The following is an 11,956-nucleotide window of genomic DNA, read 5'->3' as shown; positions in this document are numbered from 1 at the left end:
AGCTGGAAACCCATGGATCTCCCCGCCCACTTACCCGATTCCCGATGGTCCTCGGCCTGTGTCCCACAGTGAGCCTCGTGCTGCATTCGCTCCAAGGGGGTAAAGGGCATGTAGAGGTCGCAGGTTGGACAGGACCAGAATGTCCGAAGGCACTCACTGTAAAAGTCCTTATTGTCCTGGGGATGGAGAAAGAGAGCGTGAGGTTTTATAGACAGGTACTGACCACCACGTCATCAGAGCGTCTGATATCTCAAAACGTCTCCCAGCCACCTGCTGTAAATGCAGCAAGCAATGTGTGCACAGCAAGATCCCACAAACAGCAATGTGATGACCATATCATGTGTTTTTATTGATGTTGCTTGAGGGAAAAATATCGTCCCTGGGAAAGTGGTGAGAACACACCGGCCCTTCACCAACACCCCTCTTCCAATAGTGCTTATGGGATCTTACCCACCTGAGAGGGCAGACGGGGGCCTCGGGTTTAACAGCTTATCCTGAAAGACGGCCCCTCTTGATAGCACGACGCTCCCTCGGTACTGGCAGTGGGGAACTGTTGCGTCGGGATTTTGGGGGCCTGAATGATGCCCTTCTGGCTCAGAGGAGAGAGGGAGGCCCTGCCCCCTCTTCTCTCTGCACATGCCACCTCCTAAGCTCAGTTCCTGTACCACCCCGCTGGTGGAGGTCTGCGCATCCCACCCCCACCGTCCTCAAACCGGTCTCACTCAGCTCCTCCAGTCCCAAGGGATACCCCCACCCACAAATGGGTAGCACTCACCATCAGACAGTTGTAGGTTAAATAATCAGTCAGTGCGATCCCACCCTTCACTGGGTCTGGTTTGGTCTCGCTGAGGCTGCCACACAGGCCTGGCAAAGCTGGCATATCCGTCACCATCTGAGGCCCCACAAACAGGTTCTGCTTCTCCAGTCCCGTGAGACGGTGAAGGGTGTACACAACCTGGAACGGGAGGAGAGAATGAGAGCAACGTGAACACAGGCTTAGTTACAGCAATAACACTTCAACATCGGAGGCAGCGAAAGAACATGGGTGGGGACAGATCTGTCACTGTATAACACTGGGGTACGGTACCGGTGGGGACAGGTCTGTCACTGTATAACACTGGGGTACGGTACCGGTGGGGACAGGTCTGTCACTGTATAACACTGGAGTACGGTACCGGTGGGGACGGGTCTGTCGCTGTATAACACTGGGGTACAGTACTGGTGGGGACAGGTCTGTCACTGTATAACACTGGGGTACAGTACTGGTGGGGACAGGTCTGTCACTGTATAACACTAGGGTACAGTACTGGTGGGGACAGGTCTGTCACTGTATAACACTGGGGTACAGTACCGGTGGGGACGGGTCTGTTGCTGTATAACACTGGGATACAGTACTGGTGGGGACGGGTCTGTCGCTGTATAACACTGGAGTACGGTACCGGTGGGGACGGGTCTGTTGCTGTATAACACTGGGATACAGTACTGGTGGGGACGGGTCTGTCGCTGTATAACACTGGGGTACAGTACTGGTGGGGACAGGTCTGTCACTGTATAACACTGGGGTACAGTACTGGTGGGAACAGGTCTGTCACTGTATAACACTGGGATACAGTACTGGTGGGGACGGGTCTGTCGCTGTATAACACTGGGGTACAGTACTGGTGGGGACAGGTCTGTCACTGTATAACACTGGGGTACAGTACTGGTGGGGACAGGTCTGTCACTGTATAACACTAGGGTACAGTACTGGTGGGGACAGGTCTGTCACTGTATAACACTGGGGTACAGTACCGGTGGGGACGGGTCTGTTGCTGTATAACACTGGGATACAGTACTGGTGGGGACGGGTCTGTCGCTGTATAACACTGGAGTACGGTACCGGTGGGGACGGGTCTGTTGCTGTATAACACTGGGATACAGTACTGGTGGGGACGGGTCTGTCGCTGTATAACACTGGGGTACAGTACTGGTGGGGACAGGTCTGTCACTGTATAACACTGGGGTACAGTACTGGTGGGAACAGGTCTGTCACTGTATAACACTGGGATACAGTACTGGTGGGGACGGGTCTGTCGCTGTATAACACTGGGGTACAGTACTGGTGGGGACAGGTCTGTCACTGTATAACACTGGGGTACAGTACTGGTGGGGACAGGTCTGTCACTGTATAACACTAGGGTACAGTACTGGTGGGGACAGGTCTGTCACTGTATAACACTGGGGTACAGTACCGGTGGGGACAGGTCTGTCACTGTATAACACTGGGGTACAGTACTGGTGGGGACAGGTCTGTCACTGTATAACACTGGGGTACAGTACTGGTGGAGACAGATCTGTCGCTGTATAACACTGGTGTACAGTACTGGTGGGGACAGGTCTGTCACTGTATAACACTGGGGTACAGTACTGGTGGGGACGGGTCTGTTGCTGTATAACACTGGGGTACAGTACTGGTGGGGACAAGTCTGTCATTGTATAACACTGGGGTACAGTATTGGTGGGGACAAGTCTGTCACTGTATAACACTGGGGTACAGTACTGGTGGGGACAGGTCTGTCACTGTATAACACTGGGGTACAGTACTGGTGGGGACGGGTCTGTCACTGTATAACACTGCGGTACAGTATTGGTGCGGACCGGTCTGTCACTGTATAACACTGGGGTACAGTACTGGTGGGGACAGATCTGTCACTGTATAACACTGGGGTACAGTACTGGTGGGGACAGATCTGTCACTGTACAACACTGGAGTACGGTACCGGTGGGGACGGGTCTGTTGCTGTGTAACACTGGAGTACGGTATCGGTGGGGACGGGTCTGTCACTGTATAACACTGGGGTACAGTACTGGTGGGGACGGGTCTGTCGCTGTGTAACACTGGAGTACGGTATCGGTGGGGACGGGTCTGTCACAGTATAACACTGGGGTACAGTACTGGTGGGGACAGGTCTGTCACTGTATAACACTGGGGTACAGTACTGGTGGGTACAGGTCTGTAACTGTATAACACAGGGGTACAGTACTGGTGGGGACAGGTCTGTCACTGTATAACACTGGGGTACAGTACTGGTGGGGACAGGTCTGTCACTGTATAACACTGGGGTACAGTACTGGTGGGGACAGGTCTGTCACTGTATAACACTGGGGTACAGTACTGGTGGGGACGGGTCTGTCACTGTATAACACTGGGGTACAGTACTGGTGGGGATGGGTCTGTCGCTGTGTAACACTGGAGTACGGTACCGGTGGGGACGGGTCTGTCACTGTATAACACTGGGGTACAGTACTGGTGGGGGCGGGTCTGTCATTGTATCACACTGGGGTACAGTACTGGTGGGGACGGGTCTGTCACTGTATAACACTGGGGTACAGTACTGGTGGGGGCGTTTAGTTCCGCACCCACTAGTAAAAGCCACTAAGTATCTGCTGCTGCTGAGGATTCAGGAGACTCCTGAAGGCAAACAGTGTGACCCAAATCACTGGAGCGGGCAATGCCCTTGATAGTCGAATAGCCGCAGCAGACTGGCCAATTAGTTGAGCCTGTAGCCCAGGGCATCCTCAGTGCACCTGGGAGAGGCATGGGGTCAACAGGGTGCCCCCTATACGAGAGTGCCAACATTCATGATCCAGTGCCCAGCTGTGTTCAGTGCTGGCGCATGCCCGTCGAGCATGTGGCGGCTCGACTGCTCGACAGGAACTCTTCGCCCCTGGGGGGCGTCGTTGAGCCAATTATAAACAAGAGGGGGCGCTCCTCACCTCAGCCTCCAGGAACTCCAGCAGCTTTCGGCACAGGGAGTCCGTTGCCCGCTTGGCCCCTCGCTCCTCCTCGTCTCGCTCCTTGCCCCGGCGTTCCGCCCTCTTCAGCTGGGCGCTCAGCGCCCGCTCCCAGGCGTCCCGCAGCCGCGTGGTGGCCGAGAGGAGCCGGACGGCCGCCCCTGGGTCGGCCAGCGACAGCTCCAGCCAGCCGTCGATCACCACGCGCGAGCAGTCGGCACTGGTGTCCAGCGAGCGAGCCAACAACAGGAGAGTCTGGAGACGGAACAGCACAATCAGTCGGAGTAGGGAGAGACTGACGTTTACCACAGAGGCACCTGTCACTGCATTTCATCCAGATTCACAGCACAGGAACAGGCCATTCAGCCCATCCTTTCCGTGCTGATGTTTCTGCTCCACATGAGCCTCCTCCCACCCCCTACTTCATCTCCCCCTATCACCATATCCTTCTATTCCTCTCTCCCTCGTGTGTTTATCCAGCTTCCCCCTTAAATACATCGATACTATTCACCTCAACCACTCCCTGTGGGAGCGAGTTCCACATTCTCACCACTCTCTGGGGAAAGGAGTTTCTCCTGAATTCCCCATTGGATTTATTACTGACTGTCTTATATTGATGACCCCCCTAGTTCTGGTCTCCCCCCGACAAGTGGAAACATTTTCTCTACATCTACCCGATCGAAACCCCCTTCATCATTTTAAAGAACCTCAATCAGGTCACCCCTCAGCCGCCTCTTTTCTGGAGAGTCGAGCCCCCAGACTGATCAATCTTTCCTGATGGTTATAACCTCTCAGTTCTGGGATCATCCTGGTCAGTCTTTGGCTGGACCAGTCCCAGCAGTAATGGGCACCGCCGAGCGCGCTGTATTGCAGAGATGAATTCACCAGCTGACCTGCAGAGCAGGAATCCGGACACAGTTCAGCAGGTACGGTTTGTTCGTCTCCAGCAACGATACAAAGGCCAGCAGCTGGTGCTGGGTGCTCAGTGCCCCCTTCGAACCTGGAGAGACAAAGCACGACCCTGCATTAACATAGCGCCTGTCACCACGTCGAGACGTCCCAAAAGCAGCTTGCAGCCAATGAAGTGCTTTTGGAGAGAGCTGCAATGTACGGAATGTGGTACCCGATTTGCGCACAGCAAGATCCCAGGAACAGCAATGTGATAAATGACCCAGATGGTCTGTTTGTTTAGCGAAGGATAAGTACTGGCCCCAGGACATTGGGGAAAACTTCACCTGCTCCCCCCCCTCCCCAACATTCCACTCCTTCTCCAGTAGTGGCCGTGGGATCCTTTACATCCACCTGAGAGGGAAGTTGGGGGCCTCGCATGGCGGGTTTCCTGTCTCACAGTAACATCACATAATGACCTTTAATCTGAGACCCCGGCTTGAATCCAGTCTGGTCTCTCCCTGTGCTCTACTTGTCCTGGGAGTGTTTGATGGGGACAGTGTAGAGGGAGCTTTACTCTGTATCTAACCCCTATACTGTACCTGTCCTGGGAGTGTTTGATGGGGACAGTGTAGAGGGAGCTTTACTCTGTATCTAACCCCTGTACTGTACCTGTCCTGGGGAGTGTTTGATGGGGACAGTGTAGAGGGAGCTTTACTCTGTATCTAACCCCTGTACTGTACCTGTCCTGGGAGTGTTTGATGGGGACAGTGTAGTGGGAGCTTTACTCTGTATCTAACCCCTGTACTGTACCTGTCCTGGGAGTGTTTGATGGGGACAGTGTAGAGGGAGCTTTACTCTGTATCTAACCCCTATACTGTACCTGTCCTGGGGAGTGTTTGATGGGGACAGTGTGAAGAATACATTCTCCACACCTCGTTCAGTGCTCGATGTGAGTGAAACAGACTAAGGAACCAAAGTGGAGAGTGATTGCCCTGGGAATAGCAGCCGTGCCCCATTATCAGCTGATGGCTGGTGCCCCTGTGCATTACCTACCCTGCACATGTCCATCTTCTTTATCTTCTTTGGGATGCAGTAACGTGGGTTTGCTCGCAAAGACACTGGTCGGATGTAGGATCAACCCCTGTTTGTTCTTTGTGTGGAAAATCTGTAAGAGCACGAGAGACAGAGTGAGTGAGTGAGAGAGAGACAGACAGAGAGCAAGAGACACACATGAAAGAGACAGAGACAGAGAGAGAGACCCCCACACACATAGAGACACAGAGACAGATTTGAGACAGGTGGCTGTACAAGCAGTTTGTGTGAAGGAAAGGGAGCTACACTGACCGTGACGAACTGGCTGACCTGTCGAGGGGTGAAGGTGGTCGGGGAGAAGATCTGAGCAGCTTTACATTGTGACGGAAGAAGGGAGCGAGCTCAAAGAGGGAGGGAGGAAAACCTTCACAAGATGGTGCAACACTGACAGAAGCAGTCTGTGTAGAAATGCAGCAAGACCTGGACAATATCCAGGCTTGGGCTGATAAGTGGCAAGTAACATTCGTGCCACACAGCTGACACAGACACGATGGGCCGAAGGGCCTGTTTCTGTGTTGTATAACTCTATGACACACAAGTGCCGTGGCTACAAGAGCAGGTCAGAGGCTGGGAATCCTGCAGCAAATAACTCACCTCCTGACTCCCCAAAGTCTGTCCACCATCTACAAAGCACAAGTCAGGAGTGTGATGGAATACTCTCCACTTGCCTGGATGGGTGCAGCTCCAACAACACTCAAGAAGCTCGACACCATCCAGGACAAAGCAGCCCGCTTGATCAACACCCCATCCACAAACATTCACTCCCTCCACCACCGACGCACAGTGGCAGCAGTGTGTACCATCTACAAGATGCACTGCAACAATGCACCAAGGCTCCTTAAACAGCACCTTCCAAACCCGCGACCTCTACCAACTAGAAGGACAAGGGCAGCAGACGCATGGGAACACCACCACCTGCAAGTTCCCCTCCAAGTCACACACCATCCTGACTTGGAACTATATCGCCGTTCCTTCACTGTCACTGGGTCAAAATCCTGGAACTCCCTTCCTAACAGCACTGTGGGTATACCTACCCCACACGGACTGCAGCGGTTCAAGAAGGCAGCTCACCACCACCTTCTCAAGGGCAATTAGGGATGGGCAATAAATGCTGGCATAACCACACGCAGAGACTGAATAAAGAGAGAGGGGTAGGGAGAGAGGGCGCATTGCTGGAATCCAGATCAGAAGAGCAGATGGAAAGTTTGCCAGGGCTCCCCCTCCCCCAGAGACAGAGAGCAGATCAATCTCAACTAACAAGCATTTCTCAGAGCCTTTCACCATCTCAGAATGTTCCCTCGGTACTGACCCTCTGACAGTGCGGTGCTCCCTCGGTACTGACCCTCCGACAGCGCGGCGCTCCCTCGGTACTGACCCTCCAACAGCGCGGCGCTCCCTCGGTGCTGACCCTCCGACAGTGCGTGGCACCCCCTCAGTACTGACCCTCCGACAGTGCGGTGCTCCCTCGGTACTGACCCTCCGACAGTGCGTGGCACCCCTTCAGTACTGACCCTCCGACAGTGCGGTGCTCCCTCGGTACTGACCCTCCGACAGTGCGTGGCACCCCTTCAGTACTGACCCTCCGACAGTGCGGCGCTCCCTCGTTACTGACCCTCCGACAGTGCGGCGCTCCCTCGTTGTACTGACCCTCCGACAGTGCGGCGCTCCCTTGGTACTGACCCTCCGACAGTGCGGTGCTCCCTCGGTACTGACCCTCCGACAGTGCGGCGCTCCCTCAGTACTGACCCTCCGACAGTGCGGCGCTCCCTCGGTACTGACTCTCCGACAGTGTGGCGCTCCCTCGGTACTGACCCTCCGACAGTGCGGCCCTCCCTCAGTACGAGCACCAGCAGAGTGTGCGGCACTCCCTCAGTACTGACCCTCCGACAGTGCGGCCCTCCCTCAGTACTGACCCTCCGACAGTGCGGCGCTCCCTCAGTACTGACCCTCCGACAGTGCGGTGCTCCCTCAGTACTGACCCTCCGACAGTGCGGCGCTCCCTCGGTACTGACCCTCCGACAGTGCGGCCCTCCCTCAGTACTGACCCTCCGACAGTGCGGCACTCCCTCAGTACGAGCACCAGCAGAGTGTGCGGCACTCCCTCAGTACTGACCCTCCGACAGTGCGGCCCTCCCTCAGTACTGACCCTCCGACAGTGCGGCGCTCCCTCGTTGTACTGACCCTCCGACAGTGCGGCGCTCCCTTGGTACTGACCCTCCGACAGTGCGGTGCTCCCTCGGTACTGACCCTCCGACAGTGCGGCCCTCCCTCAGTACTGACCCTCCGACAGTGCGGCCCTCCCTCAGTACGAGCACCAGCAGAGTGTGCGGCCAGGATAATGAGGCCCAAACCCACAACATCCTGATTTGAGTGGGCGGGTGGGGGGTGGAGGGGATGTGGGGGTTACACAGAGAGACACTGACACAGCTAACAGAATAAATGGAAGATTTTAGGAACATTTCGCACAGTCCTGTACCAGGCACGATGTTCGTTCGGGTCCCGACTTCTCATTGGAGAGACAGTGGGAGAGAGAAAAGGAGGGAGGAAGGATACCCTGCTGCCAATTTGTGAGCCCTGCCCCCTCTCCCTGGTGTCCGACCACCGCCCCCACCCCAGGGTTTGGTGATGGGGGAGCGTCCGTGGCCCCATGCTACCTGTTCGGAGTCCTTGCGGCAGGTGTTGTACTCGTCGGGCACTGCCAGCTGCGGGTAGAGGCCCCGGCACACCAGCAGCTTGAGGAGGTGGAAGCGACGAGGGCCCAGGTCCCGGGAGCAGCGGGCGGCAGCGTGTAACTCCTCGACATCATTCCTCAGCTTAAACTTCACATCCTGTGGGGAGGGAACACACAGAATTATACAGCCTGTTACACAGGAACAGGAGGAGGCCATTCAGCCCCTCTCGAGCCTGTTACACAGGAACAGGAGGAGGCCATTCAGCCCCTCTCGAGTCTGTTACACAGGAACAGGAGGAGGACCATTCAGCCCGTCTCGAGCCTGTTACACAGGAACAGGAGGAGGCCATTCAGCCCCTCCTCGAGCCTGTTACACAGGAACAGGAGGCCCATTCAGCCCCTCTCGAGCCTGTTACACAGGAACAGGAGGAGGTCCATTCAGCCCCTCTCGAGCCTGTTACACAGGAACAGGAGGAGGCCCATTCAGCCCCTCTCGAGCCTGTTACACAGGAACAGGAGGAGGCCCATTCAGCCCCTCTCGAGCCTGTTACACAGGAACAGGAGGAGGCCATTCAGCCCCTCTCGAGCCTGTTACACAGGAAGAGGAGGAGGCCCATTCAGACCCTCTCTAGCCTGTTACACAGGAATAGGAGGAGGCCATTCAGCCCCTCTCGAGGCTGTTACACAGGAGGAGGCCCATTCAGACCCTCTCTAGCCTGTTACAAAGGAACAGGAGGCCATTCAGCCCCTCGAGCCTGTTACACAGGAACAGGAGGAGGCCCGTTCAGCCCCTCTCTAGCCTGTTACAAAGGAACAGGAGGAGGCCATTCAGCCCCTCGAGCCTGTTACACAGGAACAGGAGGAGGCCCATTCAGCCCCTCGAGCCTGTTATACAGGAACAGGAGGAGGCCATTCAGCCCCTCGCGCCTGTTACACAGGAACAGGAGGAGGTCCATTCAGACCCTCTCTAGCCTGTTACACTGGAACAGGAGGAGGCCATTCAGCCCCTCGAGCCTGTTACAAAGGAACAGGAGGAGGCCCGTTCAGCCCCTCTCTAGCCTGTTACAAAGGAACAGGAGGAGGCCATTCAGCCCCTCGAGCCTGTTACACAGGAACAGGAGGAGGCCCATTCAGCCCCTCGAGCCTGTCACACAGGAACAGGAGGAGGCCATTCAGCCCCTCTCGAGCCTGTTACACAGGAACAGGAGGAGGCCCATTCAGCCCCTCTCGAGCCTGTTACACAGGAACAGGAGGAGGCCCATTCAGCCCCTCTCGAGCCTGTTACACAGGAAGAGGAGGAGGCCCATTCAGACCCTCTCTAGCCTGTTACAAAGGAACAGGAGGCCATTCAGCCCCTCGAGCCTGTTACACAGGAACAGGAGGAGGCCCGTTCAGCCCCTCTCTAGCCTGTTACAAAGGAACAGGAGGAGGCCATTCAGCCCCTCGAGCCTGTTACACAGGAACAGGAGGAGGCCCATTCAGCCCCTCGAGCCTGTTATACAGGAACAGGAGGAGGCCATTCAGCCCCTCGCGCCTGTTACACAGGAACAGGAGGAGGTCCATTCAGACCCTCTCTAGCCTGTTACACTGGAACAGGAGGAGGTCCATTCAGACCCTCTCTAGCCTGTTACAAAGGAACAGGAGGAGGCCATTCAGCCCCTCGAGCCTGTTACACAGGAACAGGAGGAGGCCCATTCAGCCCCTATCGAGCCTGTTACACAGGAACAGGAGGAGGCCCATTCAGCCCCTCGAGCCTGTTACACAGGAACAGGAGGAGGCCATTCAGCCCGTCTCGAGCCTGTTACACAGGAACAGGAGGAGGCCATTCAGCCCCTCTCGAGTCTGTTACACAGGAACAGGAGGAGGCCATTCAGCCCCTCTCGAGCCTGTTACACAGGAACAGGAGGAGGCCCATTCAGACCCTCTCTAGCATGTTACACAGGAATAGGAGGAGGCCATTCAGCCCCTCTCGAGGCTGTTACACAGGAACAGGAGGAGGCCCATTCAGCCCCTCGAGCCTGTTACACAGGAACAGGAGGAGGCCATTCAGCCCCTCGAGCCTGTTACACAGGAACAGGAGGAGGTCCATTCAGACCCTCTCTCGCCTGTTACACAGGAACAGGAGGAGGCCATTCAGCCCCTCTCGAGGCTGTTACACAGGAACAGGAGGAGGCCCATTCAGCCCCTCTCGAGCCTGTTACACAGGAACAGGAGGAGGCCATTCAGCCCCTCTCGAGCCTGTTACACAGGAAGAGGAGGAGGCCCATTCAGACCCTCTCTAGCCTGTTACACAGGAATAGGAGGAGGCCATTCAGCCCCTCTCGAGGCTGTTACACAGGAACAGGAGGAGGCCCATTCAGCCCCTCTCGAGCCTGTTACACAGGAACAGGAGGAGGCCATTCAGCCCCTCTCGAGCCTGTTACACAGGAAGAGGAGGAGGCCCATTCAGACCCTCTCTAGCCTGTTACACAGGAATAGGAGGAGGCCATTCAGCCCCTCGAGCCTGTTACACAGGAACAGGAGGAAGCCCATTCAGACCCTCTCTAGCCTGTTACAAAGGAACAGGAGGAGGCCATTCAGCCCCTCGAGCCTGTTACACAGGAACAGGAGGAGGCCATTCAGCCCCTCGAGCCTGTTACACAGGAACAGGAGGAGGTCCATTCAGACCCTCTCTAGCCTGTTCCAAAGGAACAGGAGGAGGCCATTCAGCCCCTCGAGCCTGTTACACTGGAACAGGAGGAGGCCCATTCAGACCCTCTCTAGCCTGTTACAAAGGAACAGGAGGAGGCCATTCAGCCCCTCGAGACTGTTACACAGGAACAGGAGGAGGCCATTCAGCCCCTCGAGCCTGTTACACAGGAACAGGAGGAGGCCCATTCAGCCCTCCTCGAGCCTGTTACACAGGAACAGGAGGAGGCCATTCAGCCCCTCCTCGAGCCTGTTACACAGGAACAGGAGGAGGCCCATTCAGCCTCTCCTCGAGCCTGTTAGAGGAACAGGGGGAGGCCATTCAGCCCCTCCTCGAGCCTGTTACACAGGAACAGGAGGAGGCCCATTCAGCCCTCCTCGAGCCTGTTACACAGGAACAGGAGAAGGCCATTCAGCCCCTCTCGAGCCTATTACACAGTAACAGGGGGAGGCCATTCAGCCCCTCCTCGAGCCTGTTGCACAGGAACAGGAGGCCATTCAGCCCCTCCTCGAGCCTATTACACAGCAACAGGAGGAGGCCCATTCAGCCCCTCCTCAAGCCTGTTACACAGGAACAGGAGGAGGCCCATTCAGCCCCTCTCGAGCCTGTTACACAGGAACAGGAGGAGGTCCATTCAGCCCCTCAAGACTGTTACACAGGAACAGGAGGAGGTCCATTCAGCCCCTCAAGACTGTTACACAGGAACAGGAGGAGGCCCATTCAGCCCCTCTCGAGCTTGTTACACAGGAACAGGAGGAGGTCCATTCAGCCCCTCAAGACTGTTACATAGGAACAGGAGGAGGTCCATTCAGCCCCTCAAGGCTGTTACACAGGAACAG

At 56.1% G+C, this 11,956-nt stretch overlaps 1 protein-coding gene across 1 annotated transcript in view; it reads right to left on the bottom strand.

Moving 5' to 3' along the window:
- Positions 1-11,956, bottom strand: part of dhx34 (DEAH (Asp-Glu-Ala-His) box polypeptide 34) — an 88,012-nt gene that overhangs the window by 338 nt on the left and 75,718 nt on the right. The window contains 6 exon segments of the mRNA XM_068024365.1: positions 35-176; positions 776-955; positions 3,757-4,029; positions 4,668-4,774; positions 5,719-5,830; positions 8,412-8,585. Of these exon segments, the coding sequence (XP_067880466.1) occupies positions 35-176; positions 776-955; positions 3,757-4,029; positions 4,668-4,774; positions 5,719-5,830; positions 8,412-8,585 (988 nt within the window).

The sequence above is a fragment of the Heterodontus francisci genome, chromosome 49 (genome assembly GCF_036365525.1).
Source record: "Heterodontus francisci isolate sHetFra1 chromosome 49, sHetFra1.hap1, whole genome shotgun sequence".
NCBI classification, from domain to species: Eukaryota; Metazoa; Chordata; class Chondrichthyes; order Heterodontiformes; family Heterodontidae; genus Heterodontus; species Heterodontus francisci.
This window is presented reverse-complemented; position numbering and strand designations above follow the sequence as displayed.